The sequence below is a fragment of the Myotis myotis genome, unplaced genomic scaffold (genome assembly GCF_014108235.1).
Source record: "Myotis myotis isolate mMyoMyo1 unplaced genomic scaffold, mMyoMyo1.p scaffold_m19_p_9, whole genome shotgun sequence".
Lineage (NCBI taxonomy): Eukaryota > Metazoa > Chordata > Mammalia > Chiroptera > Vespertilionidae > Myotis > Myotis myotis.
The window spans coordinates 49,755,196-49,773,173 of NW_023416401.1; the positions used below are offsets into that span (position 1 = coordinate 49,755,196).

The following is a 17,978-nucleotide window of genomic DNA, read 5'->3' on the forward strand; positions in this document are numbered from 1 at the left end:
GTGTTTGCATACATTGTTGGGTAGATATTTATGGTGCATTTATTGTATGATTACAATCAGCCCCACCTCTCACCCCCCAAATGAATGAACAGGACACAGATGTCATGGTGAGAGCCACAGAGCTGTGTGTTCAGGGGCTAGGGGACTCAGAGGGGAGAGGAAACATGAAAAACCATTTAGTAAGCACCTGCCTTGCCCCAGCCTGTGCCAGCTGGCCTTGGTCTACATCTGTGGCATCATTTCACACCCTCTTGTCGGGGGTCACTGAGCTCTCACCACACAGACCTCCGTGAGCTGGCCAAGCTTGCAGCGGGAGGATCTCCTTCCAGCTGTGGACCCGCCCCTGGGAGAGAAAAGATACACTTGCATAGCCTTGCACCTCCCCTTTCTCTCAGAAACCCATTTTCAGCTGCACCTTCAGGGAGTGCTCTCTGCTCCAGAGCAAGGAGGTCTACCTCAGGCGCTTGCTGCAGGGCGAGTCTGGCTGATGATGGGGTTCAATAATCGGAAGCCCACTTACCATTCTCCACTGTCAGCTTTAAGTAATAAAGGTGACCTTTCGGCCCCTGCTGCTAGTCTCTGTCTTATTTCCTCATTGGCTCAGAACCAGGGGCAAGAGGAGGGATGTCCTCCTCCCACCCTCCCCCGTATCCCCTCCCTTGGGGGGGCTGTGCGCTTGCAGGTCCTCTGCTTGAGATTCTCTTCCTCTAGGGCAGGGGTGGGCAAACTTTTTGACTCGAGGGCCACAATGGGTTCTTAAACTGGACCGGAGGGCCGGAACAAAAGCATGGATGGAGTGTTTGTGTGAACTAATATAAATTCGAAGTAAACCTCATTACATAAAAGGGTACGGTCTTTTTTTTTTTTTAGTTTTATTTGTTTCAAACGGGCCGGATACGGCCCACGGGCCGTAGTTTGGCCACGGCTGCTCTAGGGTCTGTCTTCTTTTTTTTTTTAATATATTTTATTGATTTTTCACAGAGAGGAAGGGAGAGAGATAGTCAGAAACATCAATGAGAGAGAAACATCGATCAGCTGCCTCCTGCACATCTCCCACTGGGGATGTGCCCGCAACCCAGGTACATGCCCTCGACCGGAATCAAACCTGGGACCTTTCAGTCCGCAGGCCGACGCTCTATCCACTGAGCCAAACCGGTTTCGGCAGGGTCTGTCTTCTTAAATATCACTCTTGATCCCATAACCCTCCTTCTATTTTCTGAAGTAATCATGTTCATCTAAAAAACGTTTATTCATTGTCTCTCTCCTCCATTAGGAAGGTTCAGGAAGCAGAACTGACAGGACTTGGTGACAGATGACAGGTTCTGCCAGCGTCAGGCTTGCAGGAGTCCTGGGAGGGAGGTGTCCAGGAGGCAGCGGGGAGTGGTCAACATGGGAGGTGGGAAGCCAGTCTTCATTGGAGGTGGGAAGCCGGTGTTGTCCCTCAGGAAGTCATAGACAGACAAATTTGAAGGCCACTGGGTGACAGGAAGAACTTCACACAACACTGATTCTCAATGACCACACACAGGGCTGGGAGTTAGAGAATTCTGAACTTGGGGTTGGCCCATTGGCCATCTCAGACTGGGTGCCAGTCTACATCCTGAGCCTTCCCCCAGCCCCCTGCATTCTTAGTTATATGTGTCTCCATGGTGGATTGTCATATGTTTTTTTATTCATCTCACTGCACTCCGCCCACCCCAACACTTCTGCAGAGAGTGGATACTCAACTTGTTCATGCAGGTGCTGGGCGGTTTATGAAGGAAGTTAAGGAGCCTCTATTTTTGGAGCTCCAGGAGGAAGAAACAAAAAACCACTCAGCAGAGCGACACAGCTTGGATTCCATAGAAGCAGGCACTCGGTAACCTCTCGAGGTCATTTCCACCCTCTGATGCTCAGCCTAGATTGAGGGGGCAGCAAAGGCAGAGTGCTCCGGTAACACAGGTAGGTTCACCGTTCCGCCCGTTGCCCTCTTTCCCGACACACACCAGCTCATCCCTTCGAGTGATGGAGAAAGCATAGGACAAAACCCAATACAATGATGTCTGAAGAGTGGAGTCGTCATAGAATGTTGACATAAAAATTATATGCAAATGATATGCAGGCAGCATTGTAATGCATGCCTAATAAAGTTTCTAGGAAAAAACATCCTAATGGGTTTACCTGTGAGAGATGGTGGTTTCAGTGTCACTGCTCCTAAGGAAAAGGTATGGCTGGTTGTGCTTAGGGAGGCAGGAACGTGACACACATTCCAATGAGCTCTTTTTAACCCACTGACATGTTCTAGGAAAAGGAATATTCAAGTAGTTCTTAAAAAATGTATTATAGATCATAAAACAAAATATTTCGTGTGCATGATCTATCCCTGGCTTGCAGGGCAATTTCTACTGATTTAAGAACCTCCATATGCTAATTGTGGAACAGTTTTCTTAAGACTCAGAAAAGCAAATGACCTCCAAGTGAGCGCAAGGAAAGTCAACATCTGGAGGTGCAACATTTGGAAAATTTACCTTAGTTGCTATTTCAATTCTTTCAATAGATAAGATTAGTAATTAGGGGAAAGTACAAGTCCATTAGACTAAGATCTAAGAAATCATAATGAGTAGAAAGTACTTGAATTTTCAGTTTGAAACGTTTTACTGCCACGTCTTTAGAGAAAGAGAGGTATGATAATGGAGGAGTTATAGTCATAAGCAGATGGGAGAAAATTCTCCGAGTGTTTTGCTGTTCCCCCCTTTGAACAGGATAGAACACTGTGTTTCTAGTCTGGAATAAAAGGAAGGCACTAATGAACCAGAGCCCAACAAAAGCAGTGTTTGTTTTGGGCACTTCAATTCAGGGCAGGGAAACGGCATTATGACACAGCCCAGAAGATGGAAGGCAGTCTCGGTGATCCATTGCCCATCTACTCCTGTCAAGGGTTCAACCTTAGTTTTCTAGAAGGCAGGGGACAATATGTAGGGTTCTTCCCCGTCCCCGTCACCCTCAAGACCTTTCATTTAGTGATCAGGCAATGTTCTTTCCAAATTAAGGCCTTGGTTGCAACTTTGGTATTTTGGTGGTGGGGAATAAAAAAACTTTAAAGTCATCTTTCAAATGAATGACAATAGTGAAATAGAACAAAGTTTGCAGAGACCCATTTGCACAAAAGCTATGGATCATGAAGCACCTAAAGCTATGGAAAATTGGGGCTGAATTGAAAAATAAAACTCAATGGCAAGAAATGAGAAAAAGCTATTTTCTCTGCTATTACTGTATCTCTCTCATAAGAATTCAATAGCTATTTCTCTGTTTTTAATTTAAAAAGGTACTTTTGTTGTGTTCCCAGTTATTTTCTTTCTAGCCATCCTTAATGCTTCACTTACAACAATGACAAAAATACTTCCACTTAAGTAAGGCTTTGTTATCCACAGATTACCTCCAAGGCATGACCTGGTTTATCACTGGGGAGGTAGGTAGGGTAGATACCACAACCCCCACACTTCACAAGAATTCTATATCCTGGTGGTTGGGAATAATTCACAATGCCTCCTATGAGTGTCTGCATGGGAGTCACATGACCAAATGGGAAATGTTCACTGGGCAGTGCCAGGACATTATGGATTTTTATGTATTTCTCACCCTGGGGCATGGGGAATTGGATGAATGTTGGGGATACTGACTCCCAGGTCAATGCTATGATGCCAGTTACACCTCTTTACATGTTTGCATGTCAATTTCCCATGGGAAAACAGTGTGCATCACAGGAAACAGTGGTCATCCATTGTCCCACCTAACAAAGCAGACTTCCACAGGTGCAAAAACAATAGTTTAATTAAAATTTTCTACCTCCTGAATAGTGCTGGATTTGCATTCATGTGTCTAGGAAAGTAAGTAACATAAATGTTTCTTCTGGAAGCCTAGAGGATGAAGGAGGAACAAGCATTAAGGCCATTTCCATCCACAGTCTAACCTCACCAGCAGGTGGTGCTGTGACAAAAGCAATCGAGAGAAACCAGGGGATTGAAGACCAGACTATGGACTTCAGACAGGTTGTGAGTCCTGGCTCCCAGACTGATTCTAGTGCTCTCTTCAAAGTTACAATTCTGTGGACACACGTGGTTGATGTGACACCTAACAACTTCTAGGTTCTTCAATTGGGGCTGAGTCTACTAGCAAAGCTGCAAACCCTCTCAGAGCTTCTAAAAGCTTCTGTTCCAACCTCTTCCTTCCCCTCCCAACAGGCAGAGATGCCCTTCTGCCTCATATTCACTCTGGAGATTCCTTGGCTTTGGGGACCTTTAAGTAGTAAGCACTTCCCAGTTTATATATATTATCAGATGCCACCGTGATGAGAAGTGAAAAGAAACTCTTTGTTAGAAAATGCCTGGGAGGCTCCCAGGCAAGAGCAAGGAGACTATTAGTATGGCTCTGCCTCTTTGGCCACTTAACAGGCTCCTGTTGTCTCTTCATCCACATGCCTATTTACTCCAAGCTCCAAAGGGCAAAGTTTTGTCCTTTACCTCCACAGTACATTACATGTAGTTGTGCTTACTGTGACTTAATGATACAATAAACAGAAGCAAGCACCGACTGAACTGGTGGGCTGTGGGAAAAACCAGCACAAGCTGTGCCCAGTCTTCCATGTCAGCCCAGAAGGTAGGAAATGAGGGAGGTCTCCACAGGACACCTGATGGTCCCATTTGCTGCTGCCTCAGTTGAGCACAATCAGGGCAGCAAATGCTGACCCCTCTGGAAGGGAGTTGCAGAGAAATCCACAGATGGTCTGGGTCACCTAAGGCAACAATGAACCTGGCCCAAGGGGGTTTCAGAACTGTGGATCTCAGACACCAGCCCAGGTCTTCACTGGTATGAAACTCAGCGCCTCCCAAGCCTGCTCCTACCCACCTGGAGCAGGGCAAAGACCGAGGAAGGCAAGGTGCAGGTAACAGCCAGCCTAAGACGGTTTGGCTGACAGTCTAGAGCAAAGAGCTCAGCCTGGGCCTGAACTGTTTACAGTCTAGTCCATTGGTCACTGTCCCGTACTGGGATGAAATTACCTTCTTTCATGGCCTTAGCAGTTTTCAAAGAGCATGACATGCACGTATCCTGACACGTAATAAAGTATGGACAGTACCAAGACACGGCCAGGTCACAGATCTGACCACCAAGCAAAGGGACAGACAGCCCACCACCAAGTCCACAAGTTGAGAAATACAAATTGTCCTGTTACTAAACTATCCAGGTTTCACTTAAGGGCAGACCTGAAGAAGGAAGAGGAGACAGTCCTCTGGGAAGCTGGTTCACGTGAGACAGAGAAGACCAACACGTGGTCCACAAGGTGCAGGGTCGGGGGCTACAGTCTGTAAATGGGGCCAGTGGTCAGCTAGGAATACTGGATTTCCCACTGGACTCTACTGCACTCAGGTGATTTGTCCTAGTGCTAGAGAGTGAGCCCACCAGCTTCTGATTTTCACTATTCAAATAAAGGTATATTAACCTATTCTTATGCTTAAGGGCCCCTGAAAGAATTGAAAATGGGTGTGGCTTTGTGGGAGGTTTTCCAGGGATCTCCTCTATGCAACCTCGATCTACTTCCTTTATAACACCTAGCCTTCGTAATAACAAGAAATAGAAGGGCTGCAAGATCAACTATTTCTGTTGTTAGTCACAAGGTCCATGTCCCGTTGGGTGTTTTTCCCTTCCAAAAAACAAACAAAACCCCAAAGGCAGAAATATCTGGTAACTCCAAATCCAAGCTATTATGACTGTCTGCAAGACACATCTGGCTGCTGAGACAAAAGTAGATGAGTGCAATACTTGTAAATTTTGCATTTATTGTAACAAAAATTATGACATGTTCATCTGTGCATTCGGCTTTAATGTAACTGCTGGTATGTCAATGGTCTAACTGGACTCTACAATCATGCTGACTGTGGCAGCAGAAAGGAACACAATTAGAAAGTGCCTGCAAAGTGAAGAGGCTGGGTAGGCAAGAGAGGACGGGAAAGGCTCAGAGGCCCCTGGGTGCAGGCTCCTTTCCAGTGGCCTAAGAGGCACCTTGTTTGAATGGAAATGCTCTTCGTTGCTCAGCCTCATCATCGAATGAACTAATGTGGATTAGGTGAGTGTGGGCGGGAAGGCTCCTCAGAAGGGGAGGGAGGGAAGAGTCAGTTGTTTAGGCTGTGTCCTTATGCCAAAACTACAAAACATCTGAAGCATCACTATACAACACGGAGCTATTTACAATAGAAATTTCTCAATCAACTGTTCTCTCAGAGAAAATTAGTGAATCCCAGTGACTTAAGTCACCTGACAGAGTAAAGCAACTCCTAGGAGTTAGTCTCCATATTCTACAAATGTCTATCATTTTCAAGACAAAAAAAAAAGCCTTTCCCCCCAGAATTACAATATTATTAAATCATTGAGCACTGGCAACCTGCCCTGCCTTCCAAACAAACAAAACAATAAAAAGCCATTTTAAAAAATATTACATTATCATTAACTGTTTCTCTGTAATATATTAAACCTTTTGTTCTTTGTCTTTACACATCTGATATGTTAGGAAAAGAAGTTAACAAATTTAAATCATATTGGTAAAGCATCACTAGAAGAAAAGTGGTAATTATTTTAAAAATCACCAACAGGAAGAACCTACAGACTAGCTGCAAAGACAGGTTGGGAGAGAGTCTGGGAGAAGGGCGTGGAGTAAACCCCTGGTTTAATGCGAGCCTGGGAGACTCTTGCAACTCCGTCTTTCTTGGTTAGTTTATTAAGCGGCGCCGGCGGGTCATAGCGGTGTGTCGCAGTAGTCCGGCAGTGGGTCGGCGGGGCACTGCCGCGGCGGCTGCAGGGGGAGCTGCGCGGGCGGCTGCTGCTGCTGGTGGTGCTTCATGATCTCCTTGACCTCCTCCTCCAGCTCGGGCGGTATGATGAACTGATCCTCGGGATCTGGCTGGGCCGGGGCCGCAAAGTAGCCTCCAGGCTTGCGGAGAGGCGCTTCCGTGGCCACTTCTATCACGTTGTGGCTCCTTTCCTGGGGCGCCACGGAGCCGTTAGCCCTCCGACGCCCAATGGTCCCCATGCTGGCGAAGTCCACCTTCCTGGGCAGCCCAGGCTCGTCCTCGTTGGCGCTGATGACGATGCCCTCGTCACTGGCCTCGGCTGGCACCTGCAGCAGGTGCTGCTGCTTGTCCCTGTCCTTGGCGCGACCGCAGTGGATGTCCACCTCCACCTCCACCCGGCTGCCGTTGCTGAAGACGCCCTCGATGGGCTCTTCGTCGTCGCTGTCCAGACCATTGTCAGAGAAGGCGCTGGAGAAGGTGGCGCTGGACAGTTGGCGCTGGAAGGCGCTGGACAGGCAGGCGGGGTGCAGCAGGCAGCGCTGCTCGCCGGAGTAGGCGGGGCCGCTCTCGCTCAAGGCCCCGGGCGGGGGCTCGTCCGAGGCTGTGGAGCCCACCTCGCTGCTCATCTCGGAGGTGGACAGCTCACTGCTGATCTCGGAGGCCATGCCGCTGCTGGACGATGGCACACCCAGCCCGTCCGACGGCCGGTCCTTGATCACCATGCTGACCGAGGGCGGGAAGATGCCCGGGCTGGGCGGTGGGCCGGCTCCGCCCGCGCCCAGGTCGCAGCAGCAGAAGCTGTCCTCAGTGACGCTGAGCTGCACCACCACGGCGCTGAGGCTGTCACGGCAGCCGTAGCTCTGGGCCAGGGTGCACAGCTTCTTGGCGGCAGCCAGGGCATCGGGCACGTTGCGCACGGCCCCCACGGCCTCCTCGATGGACAGGCTGTCCCATAGCCCCTTGCTGCCCAGGATGAAGAACTCGTCCTGGGGCGTCAGGGCCACGGACTGCACATGGGGCCGCGGCACCACGCTGGGGTGGAGGAAGGTGTAGCCCAGGATGCGCGTGGACTCGGTCACTCCGTTCACCTTGCCGTCCTGGAAGAAGGGTTTCCAAGCAGACATTAACACGGAGCCCACGTGGCAGCTTCCCTGGGTCTCCTGCCTGGAGACCCCCGAGAGAGCACTGTGTGTGCCCAAGGGAAGGACTGCTCTCCCTCTGATGAGTGGCCAGTATCCATCTCATCAGAAACCAGGGCAGTGGCCTGGGCAGGGCAGAAACAGGAGGGGCAAGAGGGACCACGTTCACACTGGGCTCTAGCAAACCGCGATCTAGCCTGTCACAGCACCTGTCACAGCACCTTGGGATGCTTCTGTAGCCACAGGAAAGGGCTTTCTGAAACAAGCCAGTCCTGAGCAGACACAGCAAGTCCGGTCAAAATAATGCCCCACGCCTTACATTCCTCTCCAGCAGTCCAGCAACCACAGGGCCCCAGGAGACACTGCTTTACACTTACGAAGGTAAAAAAATAACGGGGGAGAATCTCGGTGTGACTCACTAGGTCAGAATGCCCACACCGGAGAGAGGCAGATGCCGAGGGAGAAGGGCCAGTTCCCATCACTTCTGAGAACTCACTTTGCTGATGGCAAAGGGAGAAGACAAAGTCCCTCGGCTTCAGATCACTTGGGTTCATGCCATTTAAATCATGAGCCAAAGTTTCATACCATTTGCCGGTTAAAGACCTTTACTCTGAAACTAGAGGGGAGGAAGGGGTGACCCCGGTGCACAACTTAGTTCTTTATTAATGTTTGAGGGTCTCAGGTCCACAACGTGCCTCTCCATGACCCTATTTTTAACTTTGCCAGGGAAGCTTCAGGATGACAAATACAACTTTCAGCTGTGTGTGTGTGTCTAGGACGAGGTAACAGAGATGGTCCCCTAAAGCTGCTGTTTCTTCCAAAGAATGGCCGTTTCCTTCCCAACCCTACCTCCTTCCTTTGTGTGGGATTTTGTGAGGTGTTTGATTGGTGTTCTAGGGGTGCCTTCTACAACTCCACACACAATCCCACCACGATACTCTCATGAGCAGGCAGAGTTCTTAGAAGGAAAATTACCAAAATGAGGCTTCAAGCACAATTTTCAGCTCCCTCGACTCTATTGATATAATTCTTTGCTCCCTGAAGTGTGGAATTGGCCAGAAATTACCCTTGCTGTTCTGCCCAATCCTTTAGATCAGGGGTCCTCAAACTACGGCCCGCGGGCCACATGCAAATACAAATATTGTATTTGTTTCCGTTTTGTTTTTTTTTTACTTCAAAATAAGAAATGTGCAGTGTGCATAGGAATTTGTTCATAGTTTTTTTTTAAACTATAGTCCGGCCCTCCAATGGTCTGAGGGACAGTGAACTGGCCCCCTGTTTAAAAAGTTTGAGGACCCCTGCTTTAGATCTTGCCCCCATCAGGACCAATGGTCTTATGTCTGTGTGCACCTGTGTGTGCATGTGTGTGTTTGGTGAGTGTGCCTCAAGGTAGAGAAGTAACAAAATCAGCAATGCAGACAAAAGTGAGGAGGAAATAGGGTGGTGAAGACCTGGGGGTGGAGGGTGAGTAGGGGCTGGGAGGAGAAGGGTGGGAAAATGGGAGGCATCTGTAATACTATCAACAATAAAAAAATATATGTATCTTTTTTAAAAAGTGAGAAGAGGCAGGGAAAATAAGAGAAAAGTTCTGAAGCACAAACTGCGAGGCATTTATGCAGCAGAAATTGTTAATCTTTGCATGGTGTAATGTTGAGTGTTTAATTCAATTACATCTGTCCCATCTTAGACTGTCTCTGTTGCCTGAGAGAGTGTCTATGATCTACTTTAATTCTCTCTGCTCCCAGACAGGCAGACAGGGAACTAAAACCAACCCACAGACTCATTTCTAGAGTCTCACAGTGGATCCCAAATCTTTTCTATCTTCCTCATGGTTCTTATCAGAGCCTGTCCGGACCCTACAGACTCATCTCTACTGAATTGTCTACCCGGTTAAACAAGGCCTGTGGGTTTTTCAACAATACAGACTGGACACCTTCTGTGGCAGATGGGTATCTGCAGGGTCACGTCTGTATCCCCGTCATATGTCAGGCCCACCAGGTGATAATACTGTTATGATGAGTGGGTGAGTGGGGCTGGGCTGCTAATGCCCATGTGGAAGTTGTGCTGTAACAAATCTTGCTATAATGCAGACTGACTTATGTCAACTTTTCTCAACAGGGGCACTACTGACATGTTGGGCCAAGCAATTCTTTGTTGCAGTGCTGCCCTGTATACTGTAGGATGTTTAGCAGCATCCCTGCCTCTACTTGCCCTAAGCACTCTCTGACTCAGTTGTGACAACAAAAATGTGTCTAGGCATTGAGAAATGTCCCATTGGGAAAAAAAGGTCCCTGGCTGAAAAGCACTCACTGCCTTCCTCAGATGGAACAGGAGGTATGACCCAAAGTACCAGTGAGTTCATTTCCACAGATATAGTAGCCTACAGGACAGATATACTACTGTTCCCACTTTACAGATGAGGAAACTGAGGCTTTGATGAAGGTTTGAAGGTCACCGCCACCAGCCCCAAAGCGAGGACAGGGATACCAACAGTGTGATCTTAGAGGTGGAGCCCTCACCACCAAGCAAACCAGTATTTCCCATGAGGACCAGATGGGACAGCGCCACGGAACACCTGGCACAGCCCGACACAGAGAGGCCAACAATAAACAGTTTATTATTCTATACGGGATAATGTCTTCACACCTATCCTACAAAAGAACTTGCTATGTGACACCAGGGTTTCGGAATTGGCTTCTGCAGACCCCGGCCCTGTCTTCCCACCACCCGAGGAAAGTGGCTCTCTCCTCACCTCCGTGATAATGGCCTTGTGCTGCTTAATCCTCCTCAGCTCTTCCTCACAGCTCATGACATATGACCTGGACAGAGGCAGCGGCTTCCCGTTCCGACAGAGGACCGTCTGGCACTTGCCCACATTGGCAGAGGTCAAGGTGAAGGATCCTCCTGGGTCCACAGGGTCATGCTTGATGTGACAAAGGACAGCAGCACCTCCAAGTTTCTGGCCAGCAGTTCCAAGTTTCCTGGAATCCAAAAAGAGGGCGTAAAAACCCAACACAGCCTGTCTGTGTCAATCTTGCTAATTCAACAGGGCAAGGAGGAAACAGAACCTGGGGGCTCAAGTCAGGCTCTCACCAAAGCAGGCGCCGCCCAACTCCTCAGAGGAAAAGAGCCTGTGGAATCGACATACACACCCACACAGAGGGGTCTGCTCACAACTGGGGCAAAGCGTCCCTTTGCACTAAAGCTCCAGAGCTAATGTGCAAGTAAAGGGCCCTTGTGTGGCTGTGTCCAGTCTGCTACCCCCACGTCAGCACACTCCAGAGACAGCGGCCAATGACCACTGAAAACCCTCCCACCCCTCTCTAAACCCCCTCTGCTCACAGGAGGGGAACTCTGCAGGGACCACTTCAATAGGAGCAGGTGCAAACACCACATCCACTGACACAAAAACCTCAAAAGCACCTGACCACCTTCTCCCCCTGCAATACAGATGTTTACTTGGAGGAGCTCTGACATATTGGGCCGTCCATGTTCTTGCTCTAGATGGTGTAGACTTGCTGCCAATTCTAGAACATTCACAGAAAGTACTTTCTAGTAATTAGGCTCCACAGCGCTTTTATTCTTGACCATCAATCCACTGACTTATGCAAAGCATCAAGTCCCAACAATCAAGGGGTCTTGAACTCCTGTTTCGAGCCCCATAGATGGCGGTGCCAACCAGGCCCCACTGATGCTGAGTGTGCAGAAGCACAAGGTGAAGACAAACAGATGCCTGTTTACAAGGGCAGATCCACAGGTACTACCAACTCCTTCTCCTCTGGGTTAGCAAGTGGCAACACTAGCCACGGAAGCCAGGGCTGCCTACAAGCACGCACTAGCATGTTACACACAAAGAACAACAATTCTCCCAAGAACTGAAAAGGTCACACAGCCCAAATCCTATTAACAAACAGGGAAAATAAGAGGCCTACGAATGACCCTAAAGATGGGCCAGTGGTTTGGGTCTCAAACCCCAACTCCTAGATATCCACGGCAGATTTGGCACTAGGCCCTGCCAATGCAGCACTACTTTCATACTTTCAAAGGCACATGATTGATCTGAGCAAGGCCAGAAATAGGGCGGCATCTGTGGGAAGTACAGCTGGTAACCCAAGTTCAAGGTTCTTACATTTTTAATTCTTATTCAGTGCTGGAGGGTCTATAACAAGCAGACTCTTAGGGGTGTGCGAACAGTATGTGTGTGTGTGTGTGTGGGGGGGGTGTTGGTGTGCATGTATGTCTATGTTATCTATTTGCTTTTTTGCAAGAACAAGCTGGGGTAAAAACAGAAAAGTAGATATATGTCCCTGGTAGTTAGAACATTCTCTAGAGTCTTACTGCCCCAGGTTGAATTCTGGCTGCACCCTCTACTAGCTTTTAGAGCAATGCGCTTCACCTCTCTTCCCCTAAGTTCCAGACAGTAAAATAAGAACAGTAATACTACCTATCCCACTGGGTACAATTTATGGCACTGAGGTATTTGGAATAATGACTAGTACAAAGAAAGACTCATTGGTATTAGCTATGAGCAGAATTTAACTGTACATGCCCAATGAAAAATCTGAGAGACAGAGGTGAGTGTAGCAGCAAAGAGCCTCCCTGGGCTACCCCTGCTGAGTTCCTCAAGAGGAAACAATTATTCACGACTTAGGGAAACTCTACAGCCTTCTCCAACCCACTATTCCTCAGCAGATACTTTTTCTACCCCTATTACAAAGATGCTTCCTCTGGCAGATTACCAAGGGAGAGAAATAATAATCATTGTTCCCATGACCTTTAGAGCACTCTTCACTTCCTGGTCCCACATAGGCAAGTGTTTGAGTACAATATTAATAGATAGGCAATGTCTTTACAATGTACAAAGCCAGTAAAGAATGAGCAATCCTTTGAATGAAGGAATTCTTATACCATTCAACCCTAAGAGTTACAATTATTCTAAAATTTCTATGGTGACCATAAGCTCCAGAGTAGGATTCTGCTAGTTAACACTGACTTAAACATTTAATAAGGGGGAAAAACAACATATGAAGAATGATTTAACTTCCGGCCTAAATTTCGAACATCTCATTTACAAAGGACTGCACCGTCTCGAACCAGTCATAGTATTTCATAAAGGTGAACAACCTGAGACAGGAACAGTCCCTTTCAAAGAGAAGTCCACACATCAAAAGGTCTAAGGAGCCTCTGGAGCTCACGTGACTTGGGGAAAGTGGGAAATGTGTCGTAAGCAAGTGTGAAAACCTGGAATCATGGCATGCCTGTGAGGTCATTCTAAGAGAAACTAAATTCCTGTCATTGATGTGACCTCTTACAAAGTTGTTGAAACATCCGTATGTCTCAAGCATCATCCTGATGCTTGTGCAAATCCAAATAGCCTGAATGCATCTTTTTAAATATATAGTTTTATTGATTTCAAAGAGGAAGGGAGAGGGAAAAAGAGAAATATCAATGATGAGAGAGAATCATTGATTGGCTGCCTCTTGCACGCCCCCCACAGGGGATTGAGCCTGCAACCCACGCATGTGCCCTGACTGGGAATCAAACCATGGCCTCCTGGTTTATAGGTCAATGCTCAACCACTGAGAAACACTGGTCGGGCACCTGAATGCATCTTGTACTCCCATATTCAACATCAGTGCTTTGAGATTACTGGACATGTTTTTTCTAACCTGAGGCTAAACACTCAAAGAACAAGAAAACATACAGTAGAGACTCTTAATTTTACCTTTGCATGACAACGAATGTATTGACCATGTACTCTTCTTCATTTTTTGTTTTCTGCAGCTCTTCCGCCAAAATGTCACTCATAGTACATTGGAGAAGGTAGGGCACCTCCACATTCCGGTCTCCATCAAATACACCATACAGAGCCTCCCGGTTGTCACAGAAGTTATTCACCGACAGGGCTGCCACACACAACCTGCAAGGCAAGAATGCTTTTGTGCTAAGTCCAATCTTTCCTTCTCCATACCCAACCCAACTCTATAACAAGCAGACTTGTCTATCCCAGTCTCTTTCTTCATGACTCCATACAGATTAAGAATAGGTCAATGAACCCCAGCTAATTTTTATCAACTAATGTCTGTAAGCAAAGAAGAATCATTGATATATGCTCATGCTTCACACATGGTTTCCTGGACCCTTATCTCCTGATGAATTATTTTAAATGGTAGTGAAAAGAGAATAAGAGACATGGGAAAGAACATGATTACAAATCCATATGACCATATTCATTCACATAAAGTTATTAAGAGAAATTCCACATCAGGCAAAAATGGAGTAATAACAAAACACTGAAGAAATATGAACATAGGAAAAGTACATAAAAATATATGAATGGTCTCAAATTCTGAGACCTTCACTATGTAACTCATGCCATCCTGACATCAACCATATGAGCACAGGTAGTATTTTTAGTGCCATTTTACAGGTGAGGAAATTAAGCCAAAAAGAGGTTGAGTAACTGCCCAAGGTCATACAGCAAATAAGCACAGAGCCCCGATGCAGGGACTGTAGCCCGACTCTTATCTCAGCACTGTCCGACTTCTGCCTTCATTTATTCAGAAGAGTAAGTCATTCCAAGTAATATGGCAATTAGAGGCAAAGTAAAACTCAATAATATATTAAATCATCTTCTAATTCTGTCTTTCCTCTATAAGCTCTCCTTGTTAGTCAAAATGGGGGGGGGGGCAATGAAAACGATGTTTTTAAAAAAGTACAGTAATTTTTCTTTTCTGAAGTTTCCCATTTGTTGTTTAGTTTGAGGAAGAACCTAACTTATCCAACTGAAGCTCCCAGCTTGGGTTTCCTGGAGGATCTGCAGTGACCCAGTAGGGAGAGACAACCACAGTTCTCACCTCCCCTCAAGATAGCAAGCATCGCCGAAACCGGTTTGGCTCAGTGGATAGAGCGTCGGCCTGCGGACTGAAAGGTCCCAGGTTCGATTCCGGTCAAGGGCATGTACCTGGGTTGCGGGCACATCCCCAGTGGGAGATGTGCAGGAGGCAGCTGATCGATGTTTTTCTCTCATCGATGTTTCTAACTCTCTATCTCTCTCCCTTCCTCTCTGTAAAAAATCAATAAAATATATTAAAAAAAAAAAAAAAAGATAGCAAGCAGCAAGCTCCTTGTTCACATAACCCTCTATCTACAAATCTAAAACAAAACACTTGAGAAGCTTCCACTGGCAAAACCAAAGGTAAAAAGGTGAAGGGACATAAGTGAGGGCCGGGCGACGCGGAATTTCTGAGGTGCTGGTGACCGTCCAGTTGTTGGTCGAGGTGGTCATTTGCAGGTGGGTTCACTTTAGGATGATTCCTAGAGCTGTACACTTATCACTTTTGTACTTTTCTGTACCTACTCTAGTTACACTTTAACAAAAATTTTCAAAAAAGTAATTGTGGAAGGAGAGATATGTAAAAAGGAGATTAACTGATCATTGCTTTATTAATATATATGAATGGATAATACATTTTAATATCTAGAGATGTTTAAAAACCAATCTTGGATTTCACGTTGGGGTTTGTGAATTCAAAAGCAGTTTCACATATTTGTGTTTGCAAGCAAGACGTAAAGTCTTTTAATCTAAAAAGAAAGATCTCTAAGAAGGAACTTCAAGTGCTCCACAGAATGTATAATTTCTTCCCCTCTTCCCCAAACACAATGACATACAGTGCAAAGCACACAGAAACAATGCACCAGAACCCAGGCACCACTGTGGGCACATGGAACAGGGTGCTGAAGTCAGAACTCCTCTCCTTTTGCCAGCACAATGCCAAAGCACATTCTTAAAGAGGAAAGGACCGTATGTCAGACCCAGAACTTGAGCTGATTCTGTTTTCCATCCCAAAGAAAAGCAGTCAGTAACAACCACAATTCCACCTTTTATTTTCCACAGAAGGTATTCAGCTAGATAATGGTTATCAAACCTGGGTACACATTAGGATCACCTGGGAAATTTTCAAGCTTTCTGATTTAATAGGCTGTTGGTTGGAGACTTTTTTTAAAGTTTGTCATCTGACTGATTCTCATGTGCAGCCAGGGTTGACTATTAATGTTAGCTACTATTGGATCATCCTCCACTTCTTTCTTCCAATACTCTCAATATGCTGTGTCCTTGTACCTCAGCTAATTAAATTGTGACTATTCTAATTTAAAGGATTCTTTACTTTTCTAGTACTAGTTATTATATTAGCGCCTCTTAATAAAAAGCAAGCAAACCTGAAGAGCTAGATTACAATTCTCAGGAAAATCAACATTTACATACAAAACAGGGAAGGTTGGTGAGAATAAGGAAGAAAAAGAAATTCAGATGGGCACGTCCTGATGGCAAGATAAGAAGTTGACATTATAGAAAACAGACATCAAACTCCTGCCAAGCTCATTTCAAAGGTAGAAATAGCTCAACAGAACCACTCACTGGTCAATAACATAAATGTTATCAAATGTGGACAATCAAGGGTACTTCTTTAACACGATCCATTGTGCTGGAAAAACAGGCTTCAGAGAAAGAGAAAGGGGCTTTTAAAACGCGCAAAGATGCATTTCAATACTTATGCCTTCTCTAAACACTGGAGTCTCACGTAGATATAATGTGCCAGTTACACTGTATCCCAGCAACATCTCTCACAAAGAGAAAGTATGTGATGCTGAGTAGGGCTTAGCTTAATGTTCAAATGTAAGTCAGGAGCTGCTCTCCCGCTGGGGAAACATGTTCAGAGAAACCTCATGTGAGGCCAGTGTGTAATGGCACTGGATTTCTTTCTACCGCATGAAAGAAGGAAGGGGAGCAGGAGGGTTTCATTCCTAAGCTTCACCCACTCACTTGTTTTTTACTCCTGAAGCTTCGGTGTAGCCATGGCTCCACACAGCTGGGGCTCCAGATGCATCTCCTGCCGAGGGCTGATCAATCTTGAAACAGCGGATATTACTAACAAGAGAAACAGAAGGGACAGGAACCAGTAAAACCAAACATGTGCTTGTTGCTCCCTTTATGGGAGAAATGAAAAACACTTGCTAAGCACTCTGTACTTACCATTTCTTACTGTGTTTAAAGTGTGTGAAATATATTTTTAAATATTTTATTTATTGATTTTTTTTTTAGATAGAGTGAGAGAGCAAGAGTGAGAGATTGGTTGTTCCTCAAATCTGTATGCTTTCATTGGTTGACTCTTGTATGTGGCCTGAGTGGGGATCAAGTCTGCAATCTTGGCATATCGGAAAGGTGCTCTAAGCAACTGAGCTACCGGGCCAGGGCCTAAAGTGTCTCAAATATTTATCAGCAACAAGAACTAGCTACTATTCATAATAAAAACAAAGGGTTAAATATCCAGAGCATGAAAATTAGTTTTTATCAGCATTTTATGTCAATTATTAGAGAATGTTGCATACACTGCACTAAGTGGCTGCTCCCTCCTGGGAATAAAAAGAACAGCTCTGAACCTTCGCGTGAGAAAAGGAAATTAAACTATCATATTAAACATGAACACCCAGATTTGAAAAGATGGAAACCCAAGTCACAATTATATTGTGTTTGGATGATGTGAGAGAATTCTGCAACATTCATCCTCAACACCAATTTCTGCTCACATCATGCCTTAAAATATTTCACAAAGATTATTGAGGACTTGCCATACCCTGAAACTTCCAATTCTTTCCTCACTAGCACAGCCATCCATACTAAGACTAATATAATAAAACGAGTGGCCCGGCACATGAAATCTGTGCACATTAAAAGGGAATTAGAGGAAATATTTTAATATTGCTATTTGCCCTTTCTTTATAATAAAAGTGTCAGAGATGAAAGAAAATTAGTAAAATGTATATGAAAATCTCCCTCCTGTCAGAGTTTGGGGCACGCTGCAGGACTCAGAGTCAAGTCCCTGCCCACCACCCGCATGCACTTCAAAAACGCAGAAGACCCAGACCTGGCCAGCGCCACCCCCATTGGGTGAGACCCAGACCCGGCCAACCCCATCTTGTCAAGCCCCTCTAGGCAGGGGGGTGCAGCCTCAAGTCC

The 17,978-nt window shown here is 46.1% G+C and overlaps 1 protein-coding gene across 3 annotated transcripts in view; it reads right to left on the bottom strand.

The window, feature by feature from the left end:
* Positions 1–17,978, bottom strand: part of PHLPP1 (PH domain and leucine rich repeat protein phosphatase 1) — a 244,125-nt gene that overhangs the window by 33,074 nt on the left and 193,073 nt on the right. For 2 of the 3 annotated variants that reach the window (XM_036322518.1, XM_036322517.1), the window contains 4 exons: positions 16,785–16,889; positions 13,686–13,880; positions 10,713–10,941; positions 5,794–7,918 (listed from right to left, as the gene is read on the bottom strand). In XM_036322518.1, the coding sequence (XP_036178411.1) occupies positions 6,767–7,918; positions 10,713–10,941; positions 13,686–13,880; positions 16,785–16,889 (1,681 nt within the window). In that variant the 3' untranslated portion in view covers positions 5,794–6,766. Of the gene's footprint in view, positions 1–5,793; positions 7,919–10,712; positions 10,942–13,685; positions 13,881–16,784; positions 16,890–17,978 lie in introns of those variants that run through there. The other variant, XM_036322519.1, reaches the window with a different exon arrangement.